The sequence below is a fragment of the Trichoderma aggressivum genome (genome assembly GCF_033847375.1).
Source record: "Trichoderma aggressivum f. europaeum strain CBS 100526 chromosome Unknown scaffold_044, whole genome shotgun sequence".
Taxonomy (NCBI): Eukaryota; Fungi; Ascomycota; class Sordariomycetes; order Hypocreales; family Hypocreaceae; genus Trichoderma; species Trichoderma aggressivum.
In genome coordinates, this window is record NW_026946410.1 from 157,151 (window position 1) to 177,677 (window position 20,527).

Sequence of the window (20,527 nt, forward strand, 5' to 3'; positions counted from 1 at the left end):
CCTATTCAGGGGTGATCCTGGTAGGTCCTTTTGTAGTAAACTCGCCCCAATTTTACGGATTCCGATGCGGCCCACTCCGAGGACAACCTTGAAGCTTTGTTGATGTGTTGGTTCGTCGGTTCGTGTTGGTTGGTTCAAGATAGATTTGAGTGCCAGTGCTGTAACACAAAGTACTCCCAGGGTGTCTTTCCTCTGGATCCTGTTTTTAGCCGTAGGATTCATTCTCCCCTCAAACAAAGTAATATTCAAGATCGAGCCTTTTAACCAGTTTCATGAAACATCAGCTGGTTAGCGCCTTTTGCCTTCTCTCGTGCCGTCCACATCGTTGACGCTCTGTAAACACCAGATTTTGGCACAAGTTTCTCATCATGGCGACTCAAGGCCGAGCGCCTAAGAGAGACGACTTGGATGTCCAAGGTCCTGCACCTGGCGAGAGTGTCGCTACGGATCCGCTGCTTTACAGCATCTCCCCTGTCCAGCTGTGGATCGGTCGATTGGTATCGCGAGTGTGCAAGGCAAAAACCCTGGAGGATGGATGGCTTCCCGTCTTCTCTTGCGCTTCGGCTCATCTACGCGGTGTAGCTGCGCCGCTATATGCGAAGCGCCCAGGCGCAGCATTGAGCTTCTTGATGCAAAAAGAGACAGGTGGCATGCTCTTCTGCGGAGCAATTTTGGAGGTTTGTCTTGTCTTGTCTTGTACACACCTGATTTTGGTAACCCCAAACCCCGCTTGAGGAATTCCAGTCACTAATGTCATCACATCCAGGCATTATCTGCAGCGGCTACCATAGGCTCGCCTCTGCTGCTTCACAAGCTCTTAGAGAAGCCTCATGATGCGCCGCTCGCCTGGGGTCTAGTACTTGTGACCTTGGCTGCCACGGTATTTGGCCGTGCAAAAGATCAATTGTGCAGGGTTCATTACGCGTGGATGGAACTGATGCTCCGTGCGGCTATATTCGAAAAGAGCATCAAGTTATGCCCAGAAGCCCGCGTTGAGTATCCTCCTGAGCGCATCATTAATATGAGCTCCGTTGATGCAGACAACTTGGCAAATTATATGCTAAAGGTTCATGACGTATGGAGTGCGCCCTTGCAAATCGTTGGTATTGGGGCCCTCACTGTGACCATCATGGGACCAACTGCACTTTTTGGTAAGTCATGATTCATTCCTCGCTCATTGACGAGCTTCCTGTTGTGCGTACTTGACTAAATCCTGTTTAACTTAGGATTTGCACTTGTGCTGGTCGTATTTATATCTCAGTCTTGGGCAAACAAAGGGATGAGAAATTCTCAAAGGGCTTATATTATGACCAATGACGGACGTCTTGGTGCGTTGCGAGAACTTCTCTATGGCATCGGCAGCGTCAAGGCCCTTGGTTATGAAATGGTATTCAGGAAGCGAATTAGCCAGTTCCGGGCCAAACAGGCTGGAGCGCTGCGGAACGTAAGTTCAAGATTCTCTCTTCGCTTTGGTGACCGTTATTAAAGGCCGGACTTTACTGACTCGTCCGACTCTTAGTATCTCGTTCTTTGCTTCGGGTACTTCACAGCTGTTAACCAAGCTGTGAGTGGCTTTGCTGCTGGCGTGGCGTTTCTAGCCTACTACCTCATGGGCCACGAGCTGACGGCAGCAGTCGTGTTCCCTGCATTGACGTACTTTGGAATGTTGTATCAACCGATATCCAACGCCTCTTTAGCTTTTACAAGACAGTTCGCTACTTGGCCAAGCTTTAACAGGGTACAAGTATTCCTCAAGGCAGACGAATCGGAGTTGACTGAGGACACAAATAGTGAACAGGAAGCACTGGTTAGCTTTAAAGAGGCATCCTTCTCGCACCCAGTTTCTGATCCCAACTCCTCATCAACCAGCGCTGGTCTCGAAGTAGGAAACCTCAATCTTCCTTCCCGCAAACTGACCATCGTCGTGGGGCCTACTGGATCTGGAAAGTCAACGTTTTTGCGGGCTATTCTTGGGGATGTCACCACGACGTCGGGATCATGCAGCGTTCACGGATCTGTGTCGTATTCTTCCCAAGATGCCTGGGTTTTCTCCGGTACTCTGCGGGAAAACATCGTGTTTTCGGCTCCCTTTGATGCTGCGCGCTACCACGCCGTCATGAGTGCCTGCGGTTTGTATCAGGATTTCCCAAGAGACAATACATCTATTGGCGAGTCAGGAAACAACCTCAGCGGTGGTCAACGTGCGCGAATCGCATTAGCAAGGGCCCTCTATTCAGAATCTGACATTTTGCTGCTTGATGATCCTTTTGCCGCTGTCGATGCCAAAACACGGGCATTGCTATTCAACACTATCCGGGCCCTCGAAAAAACTGTGGTCCTGGTGACCTTACATCATTCCTTGATTCCCAGATGCGACAATGTTGTTGTTATTGAAGGTAGTAAGATCGCCTGGGCTGGCACGAGTACCGAATTTGCAGCTACTACCGAGCTCTGTGAGAAATATCTCCGGTCCGCTGATACAGCCGATAGCGCGTCCGATTTCAGTGACCAAAGCGAGGAGAGTGTTGACACTGATGATAAGGCGCCGCCTGAGGTAGTAGTAACGAGCGTCGGCGAATCATCTGCTACAGACGAGGACGTGTTTGACGAAGAAGATCGGGCCCAGGGTACAGTGAGTTTCGCTGCACTCAAATTCTATGCTGCCTGTGCTGGTGGTCTTCTCGACATTATAGCAATTGGCGCATTGGTCTGCCTCTTGACGGGTGCTAAGACAATGTCGTCGTATTGGTTCGTCTGGTGGATCGACGATGCATTCCATCTACAAGGAAGCCAATATCTCGGTGCTTTTATAGGGTTGACTGTCTCTCCTGGTTTCATTGCGGGTAAGTAACTGTACTACTAGTACTACCAGGTTTTCAGGTCCCTCAACTTAAGCTAACGAGCCTTCAGCTCTTCTTGGTATCGTATTGGTCTTTTCGAGTCTTCGTGCGAGCGACACCATCCACAGCACCATTGTAGACAACGTCCTCAGCGCTCCGATTGCCTATTTTTCTCGTCAACCTGTTGGCAGAATCTTGAATAGGTTTACGCATGACGTTATGTCGATGGACGTGTTCATCATGAACTCTGTTGATGGTATCATTGCCGCCGGAAGTGCATTAATTGCAGCCATTGCCCTTGTGGCAGCTGCTGCCCCGATCACTCTGGCTGCCGCCATTCCGTCTGTGTTGATCGCAGGCTGGTATCAGCTACAATTTGCTGTGTATGTCTATTGCCTTACCTATTCTCTCCATGAATTCGCGTTTTTACTTTCCTCCTTGCTAACAGATATATAATAGTGCTGCGAGAGAGGTGCAACGATCGGCTTCCATCTTACATTCACCAGTGCTTAGTATCGTCAGTGAAGCCCTTCGAGGTATGAGCTCCGTCCGGGCTTTTGGAGCACGCGACTTCATGAGCAAAAAACATGACAAAGCGCTTGATACTTACATGTCGGCTGTGATTTGTCGAAAATCTCTTGACACGTGGGTAACCTTTCGCGCCGAGTTGTCGACAATACTTCTTCTCTTGGTTACGGCTATGCTTGTCGTTTACACCGACCAAGACAGTAACGTGGGCCTCTCTGGTACGCAGGCAGGCTTGGCTCTCAGTAATGCTACAGCCATTTCTCAAAGCATTTATCTCTTCACCTGGTCCATTACTGAACTGCAGATTGAAATGAACTCCATCGAACGGCTGAAGACGTATCATGAAGCTATTCCGCGCGAGTCAAACCACTCCAATGATGCAGCCCCCAAGCCTCCAGTCGACTTCAACTCGATTGAGTACAAAAACGTCTCTGTTATTTACAAAAGACGACAAAGTCCTGCTCTAGATAGCGTCAACCTGGTGCTGTCTCGAGGCGAAAGGGTGGGCATCATTGGCCGAACAGGCAGTGGAAAGTCGACGCTGATATCTACATTGGCACGGCTTGTCGACGTAACCAGCGGTAGTATTTTGATAGGCGGTGCCAACATCTCGGAAATGGACCCCCAAAAGCTGAGAACGGATCTTGTGTGTACCCTATCACAGCAACCTCTATTATTCAAGGGCACTTTTCGCGAGAACTTGGACCCCGCTGGCCGCTACAGTGACGAGAAACTTCTCGAGACACTGAAGATATGCCAGCTGAGTCCATCATTGATCGGCTCAACAGAAGATTTATCAAAGGAGCTCACCTCTGAGGCATCAGATATTTCAGCTGGACAGCGCCAACTTCTTTGCGCAGCTCGTGTGCTTTTAATGGAGCCTCGGATCTTGCTGGTTGATGAAGGTGAGTAATTACGTCAAAATCTCCTGCCCCCTCTATTACCGTCCATTCTCCATCCGTGAGCAGAGATGAATAGACCCTAGACATGCGACGCTGACATAAAATTTCTTGGAATAGCTTCGGCAAACGTTGATTTCACGGCTGAGGCAGCCCTTCAGGACGCGCTGGAAGCGTTGCCTGCCGAGACAACTGTGGTATCCGTTGCTCATCGTGCTGCCACACTTGCATGGATGGACCGCATCATCACAGTGGATGCTGGACGGGTTGTTGAAAGTGGCACACCGGAAGACCTGCTACGCCAGCAAGATAGCCACTTTTACCAAGCGATTGCTCGAGAGGGAGAGGGAGCAATACGTTCTGCATTAGCTGTGGCGCAGAAACATAACAGGCCCTGACCTATTCTTTCACAGTCAGAGGTAATTGTTCCAACATCAGCCTGGTGGCAAATTTTTAAACAAAACCATGGCTACACTGGGATTGTCAAATTAGCCGCCAGACCCAATCTCATAAAGGTCTTTGGCCAAGAAGATTTTCTGTCAAACGCCAGAATAAACCACCACATATGACTCCTACTAGTAGTCATACAGGAGGGATAGAAACTACTTGAGATTTATAGGCGACGTAAGGGAAACACTGTCTTTATTAGGTAGGCAATGCAAATTCTCCATCTTGGCTCATACAAGATGTTAGAGTAACGAGTCACTAAGGTGAGCGCAATTGAATGAAGGCGTATGGCTGCATCTTGTTGGTATATATATAAAAAAAAATAAGAAGAGCTATTGATCCCTATCCTGGCAGTATTCCAGCCGTGATTTGTGGAGTATGAGTGGAGGGGGAAATACGAAGAAAGTTAATGGTTGTCTATTTCTAACACACTAATATATGTATGCACTCTATTCTCTGGCGCGCATCATCTTTGACTGCCCTAATACTGAATTATCGTACTAATCTAATTGCGCGTGACTCGAAAACGAAGGGACAAGTGACTCTATTTTCTATACCACTAGCTATCCACCTAGTCTCTATGTGTGATTTCCCGAATGATACAGTTCCGCGAACCTCGAATTTCGAGATAATAAGGCTGTTGGAGTATCGAATTCAACCAAGACACCGGCATCCAACACGGCCACTCGATCATAGCGGTGAATGTATCGTAGCCGATGTAAAACTGACAACACTGTATGAGTTGCAAACTCCGACTCTATGATATCTTGTATTGTTTCTTCGGTAGCGTTATCAACACTGTAAATCCGTATAGAGCAGTTAGAAATTGTTTCTCAATAATGGGTTCAATGGAGTAGGCTGCCGCCCGATGCCTGGAAAGAGCACGCTGCCTTCGCGTATGTGGTGAAGAAGACCTTACCTGCTAGTAGCTTCATCAAGTATAAGTACTTTTCCCCTCCGCACCATGGCACGCGCCAAGCATAGAAGCTGCCTCTGGCCAGCAGACCAGGAAGTAGTCTTCAATGGCATATCGAGGCCGCCTTCGCTTTTCATCGAGTCCCAAAGCCCCAGTCTTTGCAATGCTGCAATCATGGACTCATCTGATGCGTTTTGGAGCGGGTCGATGTTGAAACGGACGTCTCGGGGCATAATGAACGGTTCCTGCGTGACAACGTTCAGTCTCTGCCGGATCTCGGAGCGGCTATGCATTGACAAGTTGACCCCGTCAATCTCGATGCTCCCTTGCTGAGTCTCGACCATTCGTAGAAGAGAAAGAGCTAATGTTGTTTTCCCACTACCTGATGGACCACATATAGCAATTTTTTCTCCGGGGTTGATGGACATTGTGAGATTTTTCAGGACGGGGGCCGAAGTCATTCTGTGCGACATAGATTAGCATGCTGGCCAATAAACCATTGGGTCTGCCGCCTCCTAGACCATCCCATCTGAATAAGATATACTGAATGAACTTACGAGTGGCCCGCTTCAAGGTGGGAAAGTTTAATCGATCCAGTGGAAGGCCATTCGGCAGGCAATTGTTGCATGTCTGCAGCAATCTCTTCTGGCCTCGTGGTGGCCACATAGCTCTTGATCCGCGAAATTGCACCTATTGAAGTCTCCATAAGAGTCCAAAACCGGATAAGAAGCATCAAGTTGCTGTTAAACGTCATGACCATAACCAACGCAACACCGACAGACCCCGGATCGAATGAATCGCGCATAAAAACAACCATAGCCATTAGGGAAATAGTCACAACTGCAACCATCATGTCTAGGAAGAATTGGAGGCATTGCTGTATGCAGTTAAGCAGATAGACGGGTCTCTGAGAGAAGTTGAGCAGTGATACGCATGCATCGTCGAAAGCGGCCTGCCAGCCGAAGGCTCGAACTGTCACCGCCCCGCTCACTAGTTCTAAGAAGTGAGTATATAGAGGCGCTTTTGCTTCGATATCGAGAAGACGCAATTGTCGTGAAGTCCTAAGATAGAACTTTTGCGTTATGTAGACAAGGCCGGCGACAAAAGGAATGGTAATTGCCAAATATTTGGCATATACAGCCAAGATGACGATCTGAGCTGTACAGGTACCAGTTGCTATCCCACCGCACAGTTAGACCTGACATTAGATATACTACCGAAAAAGAAGACGTACCAGCAATGAAATTTAATGCCTGCATGGGCAGATCCATATCAACCAGGTCCATATCACGGCTAAACCTGAATTATCCAAAGATCCAACGTCAGAAATTTGCAAAGACCAATAAAATGGAAGCAGCTCAGGCTCTATGGATAGGGTAACTATTAACGGAGAAAAATGGGATTGTTAAACTGCCTTACCTATTGGTAATATTGCCAATGTCAACGAGTTGGAAAAACTGAAAAGGTGCTCTATGTCTTATGTTAGCTGGCCATGCTAGATATAAGCTGCAAGAAGCATATTGTTGTGAGTGTATGCAGAGGACAGCCTACTTCAATGTCGCATTTAAAACGTCCTCATGTAGCCGTAGTGAGGATTTTGATACCATGTTAATAAACATGAGCCTATGTTGGTAATCAGTCAGGTTGATGCATGCGATGTGAAAATTGAGTAAGAGAATAACGAACCAGCAAGCACAAGTCATGAATACTACACCAATAACCCCGAGAAATGCGTATATGCCGAGGTACATACCGACTCCAGCCTCGGGATTTCGTTCATTTGCTGCTGTCCACCAATCTACCCATACAGCTACGCGTGAAGTTAGCATGACTCAAATCACAAGTAACAGAAACCGCGTCACTACTAGACGTACTTGGGAACTGGCGACAGAAGGCCCAGAAAGCAACCGTTGCTAAGAAGGCAGCAACCACAGGAAAGCCTGTCGCCCTCAGATAGTACACGTAGTCAGAAAAATCACCCTTTTGACGAGTAGTATCGTCCTCTGATACCTCATTCAGCGTTGATTCAGCCGAGTCCGGAACACTCTCTTCTTCTTCTTCGACGCCAATAATATGAGAGAAGCCACGGGTCGAGGCTTTCTCGTCCGGCGCCACCATCTCTTCGGTGTTTGCAGAGGATGATTTAACGTTCATGGATTGGATGTAAGAACTGCTAGCTATTAGATCCTTCAGAGCACCTTTCTCGGAAATCCGACCGTCAGCCAAGACGACGATTTGATCTGCGTATGGAAGGAGAAGGCCTAGCAGAAAGAGCGAGTCATTAGAGATTAAACACGTGTACTGCATTTTGTATATAAAGTATTCCTTACTTGAGTGTGTTGTAAAAACAACGGTGGTTCTCATATTTCGAAAGAGTCCGTTTGCTTCAAATAGACGCGAAGTGATCTTCTCCGTGGCTACAGCATCAACCCCACTGAAGACGTCGTCAAGAATAACGACTCTGCATCGTGAGTATAAAGCCCGCGCCAAGCTCTGTTCAGCTTCAATTTAGTGTCCGAATCCAAGAATACATAGTCAGACACCGGTTCTTCACTTACAATCCTTTGTTTCTGCCCACCACTCAACTTTAACCCGTTGCTGCCGACAGGTGTTTTATCACCCTGGGCGAGCCGTGATAGATCCTCTTCAATTCCGCATGCCCAGATCACTGTTTTGTACCAATCTTTGTCAAAATCCATGTTGCCAATAATATTCTCACGGACTGTATGGCTCTGAAGCCATGGTGCCTGCGAACAGTAGCCAATTGTGGCAAAATTCCTCTTTGTGGAACCTTCGGTAGCCAAAGACTCTCCAAGAATACTCTCCAAAAGAGTTGACTTTCCGCTGCCAACAGGACCGACGATGGCAGTAAAAGCTCCTTGTTTGATAGCAAGATTGATATCGCGCAAAACAGGATATTTAGCTTCTTTCCATCCAAAGCTTTGGTTGTCAAACTCCACAAGATTTCCATGTGGGTGTGATCCTATAGATACCTTCTCGAGTTCCACAGAGGGTCCGCCGAAAGACTCGGTGCTATTTGCCTGTGAATCAGAAATATCGGATGCGTATGGGACACTGCAATATTCTTGCATCCTGTCGAAGCATCCCATACACTGTATTACGGCGGGTATTGACTGGATAAGAGTCAAAACAGGTGTCGTTAGCAGAGACACCAATGACAACGATGTAAAAGCCTGGGCAGCGAGTAGAGAATTGTCTTTCCGGATCAACGCGATGACTACATATAGAGTGAAAGTCGCTATTGGAGCAAGATCAGTGGGCGCTTGGGCTAATTACGGTCAGTTATTACACGTTTACGTGACGATGGGGTTCACCATCTTTACTAGATGGGGATGATGGGCAAATGCTTACAGAGCACAATTCTCCAAATTAACAGCTTGCGAAAAGCAGCAGAGGCCACTATTTCGGCGTGACGGAGGCTTTGAATTATAGACGATAACTTTTCGGAAAGCCCCAGCATCTTGACAGCCTTGATATTCTCCAAAACATGCGAGGTTAGGCGCAGCCGGTCTTCCACTTTTTCCACCCATAGTCGCTGCGCGGTGCTAGTAGAGGCAGAGAGGGGAAGAGTGGCCCCGATGAAAACTGTATGATGCAGAAACGCAAGATTAGTTACATCTTCTGGAAATTCTCACAGCTTTCGCAGTATCTACTTACCCAAGATGATAACAACGGGCATGACGCAAGCCACACCGACCTGCCTCTCTAGAAGATAGACTGCTATGGCGATATCGATGCAGCAAGCCCAGACTTCATGGATATACCTGAAAGCAATTGTGATACGCTCTACATCGGTCCCCATTAAAGCGATTGCCGTGATATTACCAAGATCCACGCTCCTGGCGCGGGCGGTTTGGCCGTGGATGAGAGAGATTAGCCCACCACGCAGACGAATTACAAAACGGATCGTTCGATACTCATACAAGGCTGTCGATACCTGAGGGCTGGTCAGTTTTAATCCCGATGACTCCGTATTCCTCCTTGTGATAGCTTACAGCCATGCCAATGTAAGTGAGAGCGGTAGCTCCTATTAGGCCCTTACCAAAGGCCATGGGGGCGTCCGTAGAGCCAACCCAAGTGACAATTGAGTTTATGAGAAAGGGCTGGCAGAAGGTGAAAGCAGTGAGACAGAGGCGTGGCAACATTCCGGATAGGAAAGCGCCAAGGTATGCATTTAAGCACACTCGAAAGAGTGCATATTTCGCAGATTTGTCTCCTAGACATTATATGCGTCAGCGATTATGTTCATCATGCCTTCATGACATAACAAATACGGAGTCTTTCGACATACTGGTTTTGACCCAAGTTTTTGTCAACTCCCTCCCGATAACGCCACTATCGAGTTTTGGATCCAAGTCTGGAAGGTCTTCTACGGAGAGGACTTGAGTATATCCGCGGCGAAAGGTTGTAGCAAGCCATGCAAAGGTGGCTTGTTTCCAGAACCCGCTGAATGGCTCCGGAGTGCCTGGCTTTTTGACTGATCCTATAAGTATATCGTCTTTTTCTATTGACTCTGAGACTAATGCGGCCAGAGTAACAACAAGGCTCAGCGTGAGAACGATGCTTGATTTTGTCGCTTCCGGGATCAGCCATAATGTTCTTACACGAACTATGTCTGCTATGGCGCGGGCCGATAAATACAGAACCAGTATCGTTGAAGGGCGGATTGAACGGCAGTGATTTATGTAGGACAAGACAAGGGCGCTGAATACAGTAAGAATCTGTAGAATATCTGCTGCGAGTGAGGCAGGGGCTCGGTCATGATGAGAACCTGATGCCCTCAGGATGAGGAAGGCGATTTGGCAGGCTAAAAAACATCCGATGGTTACCTGAGCACAAATGAATTGATAAGTCACAGCGAAACGGAACCGTAATTTCAAGAGCAGAGGATGTAAATTTAAGAGTTACTAGATAAACATACGAGCTTGATGAACAATAATGCAGATCTTTTGACACAACGATGCGCCTTCCATAACTGCCATGCAGGCAATGGAAGTAGAAGCAAGAATAATGATGATGGTAAGCAAGCTAGTAAGAGATCTTCAAATTGTATCGTAAAGTCGAAACCGCGACAGGCAGCGTTCACCCGTGGACCGAAAGAGGCGTCGGCGCCTCTTGGACAGGTCGCTGTTATTAGGTCCATATCTCGACTGATGCAGCCGAAGTGTTACAAAGAGTCGACCCCAAATCAATTACATGTCTATCTATCTGATGTTGCAAATGAAGGACGGTCATATAAGGCGTAGAAGAGTGCGGAACAGAGCCTGAATTAAGGCCTTTGACAGCACTTCCGTAGTATTTAAGTTCGGAGTCCGAAATTCTATCTGAACGTATTATCTAATTGCATATTCGCCTACCGGTTTACGCACACGAATTGCGGATACATGAGGTATAGAAGATAAAAGGCGCAGAACAGATTGCGAATGAACGCATCTAAAAATATTATGGTGGCGCCTGATTTCGGAGTCCGAAATTGTACTTTGGCCCACCGGCGCTACCATTCAAGCTGGAGGGACTACAGCGATCACGACATGTGATTTTGGTCACGTTATACAAGTATATAAGGAGAAACTCGACGGATCAAGACCAGAACAGATAAAGCGATACACAACAACGTAAAGAGAGAGAGAGAGAGAATGCTATTCAGCATCTAAAGTTGGCTATCCAGCACCCGGCGACTGCGTGAGGTTTTACCCAAACCTGCCTCCGGGCGTGAGCCTCCTCTACGAGTTGGGAAACCCATACTCAGACCGGAGACTGGCGATGCAGGAGCCGGACATTTTTGCCTCGCCGACACGCCGGCCCATTTCAGATACTTGAACGCATCGGAAGGTCAGCATACAAGCTGGACATCCCACGACACTGGCACATCCACCCAGTGATATCAGTCGGCCATCTGGAACCAGCGCCGAAGCCTACAGATGATAATCGGCACAGAACGTAAACGGAGGCCTCTTATTTACTACCTGAATACCTACTTAGTACCTATCTTGTAAGTACATAACTAGGTACTAAGGTAGTTGATACCCGGTGATTTTTAAGTACCTAGTACCTATATACTGCTACTATTACTCTTTTACAATTAATATTATATTTAAACATCTGCTACTACTGTTATTATGTTCCAGTATCCGCTACTATTGGTATTATACTTTAGTATCTGCTACTGCTGGTAGTATATTCTAGTGTCTGCTACTTAGGTATTAATATAATCTCCCAGTACCCGCTACTAGCGGTGATTTAATGTAGTATATGCTACTATCGTCACTCTCTTAATAGCACCGCATATACTGATATTATCGCTCCCGGTCTATTCGTCTTCACCATGCCAGACAGAGCAACGTATTACCACGAAAAAAAAAAAAAAACTCCCACCCAGCTCACACCGACAAGCAATGCTCTTTGGCATTAGCCCCTCCTATACAACAACGCATAAAAAGCTTGGGCCTATGAAATAGTAACTATAAATACAAAGGAACCTAATACGAATGAAAATGCAGTGAGTACATACCCCAAACACCACCAAGGGGTTAGCCCCTGGGAAGATGAAATTGACGAGGCCATCCAGCCTCATCTGGTGCTGGGCCAGAGGGAGCCCCACGCCGGCAAAAGCATTGATGGCCGCGGGGAGTCCATTCTCGGCATTGGCAGCGGCGGCGGTATCTTGGGCGAGAAGCCTACGGACAGACGAAGAAATTTGCGCGTGGGCAGGCAAGGCACACACACACTAGGTAGTAGGTAGTCAGTCAGACAGTGGTAGATACCAAAATAGATAAGCTCTTCCACATACGAGTATACGTATGGTAGCACCGGAACCAGAAAACCCCCAGAAAACTAGCCTCAACACAGGCGCTCCGCGAAAGCGCCATCGGTGATGGCAACATTGGCGGGGGCCGGGGCCGGGGCCGGGGGCATGGAAACGCCAGTAACGGCACGAAGCCGGACGCGGTAGTCGAAAAACGCCTGGCAGAGTCAGGCCAAAAAGACCAGGAAGCCCCCAAACATCAGGGTCAGGGCGACCCATTGGCAGCGTGTGCTTTTGTGGCGTACAAGTGCTGGGTACGTGGGCAAGGTGGGATGGCATTCGACATACGGCAGGGAGGCGGCGGGGACGAGGGGCGGGAGCAACAGCAGCGGCACGAGCTAAGACAAAAATCAGCCAGGAACCAGACATTGATTGGACAAAAACAGGTGCAAGATCGGAGGGGCTGTCGCTAATCCAGGAACAAGGATCGGGAGCGATTTGAAGGAATGGGCCGACCATGTGCATGTGGGGTGCGTCAAACGTACATATGGTGGAATTGACTTTTCGAAGGGGGGAAAGGGCTGTCGGAAGAGGTAGATATTTGGAGTCTGGCTGTCATCGAGTAGCGACACTGAACAAAGCATAAAGAAACAAAAGGTACGCACAAAATGTGATGATGGCTTGGGAGAGGGGAAAAAAAAACCTTTGCGAAAATTGTGCGCGGACTTGGGACTTGACATTTGCGACGGGGCAGAATTTCTTCACCGAACGATGTTCTTGATACAGGTCGCAGCATAGCGTCTTAGTACCCTAGATATAGAGATACCTGAATTCTAAGTGCACGCCTAGATGGCTGCTACTTGATAACAGCGATTGACATGTAATGGGTACCTAGATACCTCTAGATTTTAGCTACCTCAGGTGTGAACCGCCTCACATCTACCTTAGTAGTGGGCAAGTACCTAGGCATCCTCTACTCTGTTAAGAATCTTCAAGCAAGCATCTTCGTGAGGATTGTAGGTTCATTGGCTGTTCCAATCGCCGCGTCAACTCCAACTAATTGGACACAGTCGCCATCATACAACGATGCCTCTCCCTCCAGCGTCACCATCTCTGCTCCCCCGCCCCCCGTCTTCTGTGGCTTCGGCCAGAAAACATCGGGTAAGAGCTTTCAGTCTTAGCTGATGGTGATTGGGATGTCAACTAACAGATGGCAGCCTAATATGCGCTAGCGAAAGCAGATCCGCCGGGCCCGAGAAGAAGCCCAGGCCCAGGCCCAGGCACAAGCGCAACCACAACCACAACCGCAGCCTCAGACACAAGCACAGGCAGAGGCAGAGGCAGAGGCACAGGCTCAGATTCTGGCCGAGGCCGCGGCAGAAGCAGCAGCAACAGAAGCAGCAGCCCAAGGAGAAGAAGAAGAAGAAGAGGAAGAGGAAGAAGGAACCGGACGAGAGGTGGCTGTGGCCCTTTGGCCGGTTATACAAGCGGTGGGGTTTTTGCTTGGCGCGGCCGTATTAACAATCATGTCTATAGTGTTTCACGATTAATATTGCAGAATGTTTGTCCGCTTCCCTCGTATACCCTTGGCCGCTCTCGACCCTTGACTGTACTTCTCTGCTACTTATGCATTATGTGCGTAGGCGTGATACCTTGCTGATGTTGTGCATGTCACTCCTGTTTGATACGAGGTAGATGGTGGTGGTTTCGGAGAATAAGTATATATTTGAGCCGCCTACTATCGGGGATAATCTCAACAAGTGCTACCCGTCCCCAATTGACATGCCGCAGAGAATTAACTATCACTATAGTAAAAAAAAATGACTAAATCTGTCAATTGGTCTTTCACTCTCACCATGGGAGCAGAGGACTGGATAGTCCGCCTTCGAAACTACACCCTATGGTACGATAAAGACAAACACCCTTACGACCTTTTCTGGGAGGGGGAGGGGAGACCAAGTGGTGGTGACCATACAGACCTAAAAATCGGCATTTCCATGTTCTGGCCCAATGGATGCCTCAGGGTGGTAAAGAAGCAGGAAGTATTCGCCCAACTCATTCGCGATGTATGTATCCAACCAAGCGGAGGTCAGAAAAGGTTAGCTCATCAAGTAGATGGTAATTTGAAAGGGAGCGCCTATTCAGCCAGCACCCTGAATTTTACCCATTATTTATAGTAGCATTTATTATAAAAATATTAATGTGATAGCAGGTAGTAGCGAAATATAGATATTGTAGCAGGTACTAGAGAAATGGATATTGTAGCAAATATTGGAGAAATATAGATATAGTAGTAAATACAAGAAAAGTATAAACACAGGAGCAGATATTAGAGAAATATAGGTGTAGTAGCAGATATAACAGAGATATAAATATAGTAGCAGATACCTGAAGAACAGACGTATGTTTCAACGCGTAGTTATTTATAATTTCCTCAGTCTCGGTTGTTTTATTCTCTGCTTGTCAACCTGTCCATGATTCAAGGCCGCTTAAGACTAAGTAGTCTGTTATAGGCCTTCTAATGCGGCCATATTGCCAACATGGACCTGGATTTCATCGACAATGGCGACGACGACAACGCCAGCCAACAATCTTTCCACACCGCCAACGACAGCCTAGATAGCGACAATAGCAACGAATCTTCATTCCATTTGGCTCTTACCTAGTAAGTTTGCCCCCGCCCCCTTGAGGTGTAGTGATGCTTACAGTCCAAAGCCAGGAGACCTCCGACCAGGAAGAAGATGGGATTTGGGGGGCATTTAGAAGCTTGTGTAAGTCGGCCATTCTTCGTCTTTGGCGGGTGACTGACATATAGTCTAGTCTCGAAATACCCAAATTTAATTCCCACTCCCTCGCTCCCTTTCACTTCATCCTCCCCCTCCTGATTATCTATTTCCTACTTCTGCCCTTGTGCCCCCCTTCCTATCTTCGCTGGCTCCTGGCTCACACTATCCCGACATAAAGTCGTGGTGTGTGATGCCATTTTTCTCTCTTACCTTTCACATCCTCACCTGTGACCCCTTGGCAACCCTATGTAGATCTCTGGCTTATGCGCGTTGAGTCAGTAGAGTTCCCTTTCCCTCTGGGTCACCCCATCTTGATATATAGTGGTGGCGCGTGATGTCAACCGCTTCCCTCTTTTCGTATCATCCCCAATCTCCTCTACACCCTGGCTAGGGCTGTCTCGACCCTTTGTCGCGGCGCGCGGAGTCAGCGCCCATACCAAGTACTAATAAGACACATAGGACGTGAATATCGGAACTAACCTCGTAGACTTCAATGGTGGCCAATTTCTTTGTGACGCCGGAGTCGGATGGAATATAAGGGAATTGTATCGGTACCTGGCATACGCACTATTTCCAGTAATAGTTATTTCAAGTGAGTAGTAGAGTCGTGTGTGTCTAACATACCAATATTTATCCATTCATCAAGTTGTTTTTATGCCTTGATTATTGCGATTACTGCTAAGATCGACCAAGACCTCTGTGATTTAATGTATCGAGATACCTCATATCTTCAACGCCCCAACTCGCTTCCCTTTGCAGCATCATTACTTGCCTCTATTTAGTAGAAGTGAATCGTACGATATTATTACGGTTTATAGTGTCATCAATCTGCTGACTACGTTTTCTACGCATAGGAATCTAATGATAACCGGCGCTGCACATGTGTGCTGTACGTAAGATGCAGGCAGGTACCGGGTAGTTCCAACGTATCAACACAGGGTGAAATGATAGACCGCGGTGACCTCCCGCTTAGTGCTTCGCAGCCTACGGATCTTCCAAAAGCCCTGAGATGTCCGTTGTCATAATGAGTAGCCATTTCAGCTGAGGTCGGGACTGTTCCAAGATGCGACATTCCGTTCAGTCGCATTAACCCAACGATCATCCAAGCCTTGGCGGTCACACTCGACCGAATCTCGCCACCATATCAATTTCGGAGTTCCAAGTTCTTAGGCACAACCTAGAATAACCTGGGAGGCATTGCGTATAAAGGTCTAATAGTAAGCTAAATTTGCTGCACAGCAGTACTTTACCAAGTCCCCAAAATATGGGAGCAACATTACGTACTTGTACTGACCTCACAGGAGAATGTGGTAATGCATACATGTAAATAATCAAGGGCGGAGTATTAAATCACTTGAAATGTATAATATGTACAACCCGGATTCTGAAAAAATATAAATTATCCCTAATTTCTGAGCCATATTCATGACATATTAGCACAGTTGGATAGCTTATTCACAGAAGAAGATACTTACAGTAGGGTCAGAGTGATATCTCCGTGGATCTTCGCCTTGAGTTCAATCTCTATATCGAGGTTTAGGTCCAGCCGCAACCTTAGTGCACTGTTGTCATCGCCCTTCTTTGGCTCCGGCTGCTCGTCATGCTGCTGCCGTAACTGCTGCCGTCGCCGCCGCCGTGGAGGCGGAATCTCTTGCTGGCTCAAGGCCATCTTTGCCCCAGGTTTATCCTCTTCGGTCAAGATGCTATCATGGGATCTCTGTTTCTTCCCCCACGCTAGCCCAGTGGACCGACTCTTGGTGGTCTGAGGCAATGCTGACTTAGCTTGGCCAGAGATCTCAGGCTCGTCCTGATTCTTCTCCTCATCTTCATCAGGGCTCAAATCCTTGGATCCTACATTGCGATTGGAGCCTCCAGGATCGCTCTCTTCTCTGCCAACGCTCCCCCCCCTCTCTCCAGCTTTATCAGCTCGCGGCTGCGCTGCCTGGTCTGTATCCTGTAACAACGTGCGGTCTCCGTATTTTTCCTCCATCTTATTGTAGTACTAACAGTCAGTCTAACGTGTGCGAGTAAGTTTCTAGTTATAACCCTGACCTTGGATGACGTGGGTTGCCATGGGGGTTATTTTCCTTTTCCTTTGCAAAGGTGCTTGGGGTATGGGAGAATGGGGGAATGGTTCCTACCGGGATGCAACGATAATAAAGCGGGGGTGGCTTTTCCCTCGATGAACCGCGTGTTGAGAGTACGCAATGGAGTAAGAGCTTTAATCAAGGCCGATGGACCTAACAACCGACGTCATCATTTAGCATCACTACGTATTAGTGTTCTGTGCGGAGTAGCGAAGAAGCTGATCCTACAGCTACTTCGCCCTGCCCGCCCTATAATGCTCCTGTGCCTGAACGAGGCACTGTCCCTCTCGTTTATCGCTCTCTTAAAAACGAGCCACCCTTGACTGCCATGTCGGTCGTTTTCCTCTGTCGTTATTGACCCCCGGACAACTACTTCGGGCGCTAAAGGCAAGCCGGGACTCCAGCTTGAAGAATTCATCACCACAGGGCGAAATCACGATTGTCGCGCGGGCGTGATTAGCTGCGATGGTGTTCTATGGGTGAAGAGGATCATATTCAACGGTTGGTACACACTGCCAAGGTGCATCCAGGCAGAGATATGCACAAAGGACGTCTACTTCTGAGGAGATGTTACATACCTAGTAGGTATGTGTCTTCATACCATTGTCTACTACCCGCAACAAGGCACCGTACCTTTGCCTCTCCTAGTCGCAAATATGCCTCATGGTAAAGAGGGATACCCTTCTTCATCGCTTTCTCTTGTATATCTGTATATCTTGAGCAATTTGGTGCATACCTAGGTAGGACATACTGGGTTGGTTAATTCCTTTGGCAGAATATAGTTTGGGTCTGCAAAGCAGTAGCAAAATATGTACATATCATCTGAGGCAGGATAGCCTTTGGCATAGCTAGCGTAACAAACTATTAATGCAAAGATCAAGAAACATTAAGATAGGCCAATTTCATTCATTCCGTGCTCCTTGAAAGGATGTTGTTCAATCTTGTCGAGATTCCTTATTTGCTCCTTTTCAAGCACACCTCTTACTCTCTTAATCCTAGAAGGTTACCAACGTAGCTGACTGCCTTTGGTGGCGGCCAGGCTAACCCTTCGGCAGTCCTGGCAATCAACTTGACTCCAGGAACACATCAATTTACGTACCCGCCCTGTTCGTCCTTTCCTTGACGCTCAGCGCGAGTCAGACCATGTTGTGATACCATGTCTCCAGCCGATTGCAAGAGACCACCCTGGCCAATCTGGGAAGCCGCAAGGTCGTTAACGCCGTCTTGTAGGGAATCAACTTGCTCAATGTTCGTAACTTTGGCCTGATCCAAGTTGCCTGAGCAGACATCAACATTGGCGTGGGATCCATGTGCTGTTAGATGTAGGGTTTGCAGAATCCAACTCACTCTTGGTCGTGTAGCTGGCTTTATTGTCTTTCGTAAACCATCGAAGATAGATATCCTCTAGCCACGGCACCCACGACTCATATTGCTCGTTGTATGTCTTCTTAGCCCACTCCATCGAGCCGATGGGAATTATTTTGGACGTGACAGCTCTAAGATGTACTGATGTGGGAGATTATGGATTGTTTACGGATCATCCAAAGCAAGGCAGTTGACATGACGTGTCGGTTTCTGGTTTTATAAGTTTTTCTAAACGTCGGCAGTTTCGCCATGTTGTGTCGTCAGAGACTAGAAGTAAGCCTGCTTCACAGAACCTTGTTTCTCAGAATCATAAGGTAATTACCATCAATTCTGTACTCGTACGTCACCTAAAGCCGTGCACGCCTCATTCACTAGGTTGAGCCAATCACATCTAGTGGAGACTCTCCTCCGAGTTGCTGGTAAGGTAAAGTGGAACGAACCCCTAGCTTCAAAGTTCATTAGTTCCCGAACGCTGCGCCTCCAGGCATTTCTCTGTGCACTCGATCAACGTGCGTCATTGAGAACAGGGACCTGCAAAGGAAGCCAAATGTCGTGTAAATGGTCACCTTTACCTAGTAGCTAATGACTTGAATCAACCCGTGCAGCTCCGAAAAGCGTCTACGCCTTTGCCACTTGAGATTGCAATACGCTTGTGCCTTCCCTTCTCTCCGACGACGACCTGTCCCTATGTGGCTCCTATGATGGCCATACAGCGGGATCGGCCCCGATATGGCTGAGGCCACCTCGTATGAGGCATGGCCGGCTTGCTGTTTGGCTAGCGATAAGAACCCTCTCCCCGCAATAGAGATGCAACTGGGCTGTGAGAAGGGAGGGAGGCCACAGGTGATACAGAGATATGGCACATGCAAGATGTTCAAGATGAGACAAAAGGGCAAGCCTAGCTACATGCCACGCATGACAGAATAGGAGGAATTGCGCCAGCTAGACGGAGATGGCATCGGCGTTGTACATGTCACAGTATCCTACCAATACAGATTACTCGACTCTACTTGCACATCTGGTAGGCTGATAGATTCAAGGTTGGATACGGTGGTTGGCATGTACTTGTACCTGCAGATTCCCTTACTAGCAGAATGTGTTTAGAATCCTGGACCGGCATCAAAAGCCGCGGAAAAGGGAAAATAAAACGTCCCTTTAGACTTTCTAAATCCCCTGGCGCAGCTTCAATTCGGGATATCCTTTTCATTCTGCCCACGCCCAGTAGGTCTACCTCTGCCTATCTAAGCTATCGCGATACTCTGTACTCAGTCAGACCAATTCACCTGTTTCTGACTAAAGAATCCCGACCAACCGACGATTGATCATCCGAGCCCCAACAGTTCAAATAACTCTTTTTATAATAAAGAGCATCTAACAAAATCTCCGCCGACAGACCGAATCTCACCACGAGCAAACTCCATTGTCCCGCACGACGGAGCCATGGGCCTGGCAGTACTCGTACTCGTACTCGTCGATGAAAGCGCCAGCATCGATTTCGGAGTCCGAAATTCTTGGTGCCCCACTCGAAATTGACCAACATCTCAAGCTCGAGATGCCAATCGGATCAATCAGGTCGGATCTGACATGCTCCAACAGGGGCATACGGACAAGGTATGGATGTATGGCGGCCCAGCGTCAAGGAAGCGCCAAATGCAGAGTCGGCTCAGGCCATTGGCGTTTGTGCCACGGGCCGAAAGCACTGGATTCAATGTTGACAAGGGCCGCCAAATCATTTGGCACCATATGGACCGCAGAAATGCAACGTCGGGTGGTTATCACAAGCTTGACTCGGACGAAAACGAGCATTTGGCACGCTCTTGTCTATTGCCTAGGCACGGTCTGGAATAATCCAAGAGGCATTGCGCGTATAAAGGTCATATATTGAACATTGAT

At 47.9% G+C, this 20,527-nt stretch overlaps 6 protein-coding genes across 6 annotated transcripts; 3 read left to right on the plus strand and 3 right to left on the minus strand.

The window, feature by feature from the left end:
- Positions 1-368: 368 nt before the first annotated feature.
- Triagg1_8699 (uncharacterized protein) lies at positions 369-4,665 on the plus strand (the record flags this gene model as incomplete). The annotated part of the gene is made up of 7 exons (XM_062903575.1): positions 369-677; positions 767-1,151; positions 1,227-1,444; positions 1,520-2,843; positions 2,911-3,223; positions 3,300-4,273; positions 4,388-4,665. 7 exons carry the CDS (start codon positions 369-371, stop codon positions 4,663-4,665), a joined length of 3,801 nt encoding a protein of 1,266 aa, XP_062752335.1.
- Positions 4,666-5,292: 627 nt separating this feature from the next.
- Triagg1_8700 (uncharacterized protein) lies at positions 5,293-9,796 on the minus strand (the record flags this gene model as incomplete). The annotated part of the gene is made up of 13 exons (XM_062903576.1): positions 5,293-5,512; positions 5,634-6,092; positions 6,188-6,806; positions 6,865-6,923; positions 7,050-7,100; positions 7,182-7,253; positions 7,317-7,440; positions 7,505-7,891; positions 7,961-8,123; positions 8,189-8,919; positions 9,003-9,236; positions 9,309-9,588; positions 9,647-9,796. The coding sequence occupies 13 exons, from the start codon at positions 9,794-9,796 to the stop codon at positions 5,293-5,295; spliced, it is 3,549 nt and encodes a 1,182-aa protein (XP_062752336.1).
- Positions 9,797-13,482: 3,686 nt separating this feature from the next.
- Positions 13,483-13,946, plus strand: Triagg1_8701 (uncharacterized protein; the record flags this gene model as incomplete). The annotated part of the gene is made up of 2 exons (XM_062903577.1): positions 13,483-13,557; positions 13,629-13,946. 2 exons carry the CDS (start codon positions 13,483-13,485, stop codon positions 13,944-13,946), a joined length of 393 nt encoding a protein of 130 aa, XP_062752337.1.
- A 990-nt stretch (positions 13,947-14,936) lies between these two features.
- On the plus strand, positions 14,937-15,281 carry Triagg1_8702 (uncharacterized protein; the record flags this gene model as incomplete). The annotated part of the gene is made up of 3 exons (XM_062903578.1): positions 14,937-15,061; positions 15,112-15,167; positions 15,217-15,281. The coding sequence occupies 3 exons, from the start codon at positions 14,937-14,939 to the stop codon at positions 15,279-15,281; spliced, it is 246 nt and encodes an 81-aa protein (XP_062752338.1).
- A 1,372-nt stretch (positions 15,282-16,653) lies between these two features.
- Positions 16,654-17,172, minus strand: Triagg1_8703 (uncharacterized protein; the record flags this gene model as incomplete). Its single annotated transcript, XM_062903579.1, has 1 exon — positions 16,654-17,172. One exon carries the CDS (start codon positions 17,170-17,172, stop codon positions 16,654-16,656), a length of 519 nt encoding a protein of 172 aa, XP_062752339.1.
- A 983-nt stretch (positions 17,173-18,155) lies between these two features.
- On the minus strand, positions 18,156-18,731 carry Triagg1_8704 (uncharacterized protein; the record flags this gene model as incomplete). The annotated part of the gene is made up of 3 exons (XM_062903580.1): positions 18,156-18,264; positions 18,369-18,546; positions 18,617-18,731. The coding sequence occupies 3 exons, from the start codon at positions 18,729-18,731 to the stop codon at positions 18,156-18,158; spliced, it is 402 nt and encodes a 133-aa protein (XP_062752340.1).
- Between the last annotated feature and the right edge of the window lie 1,796 nt (positions 18,732-20,527).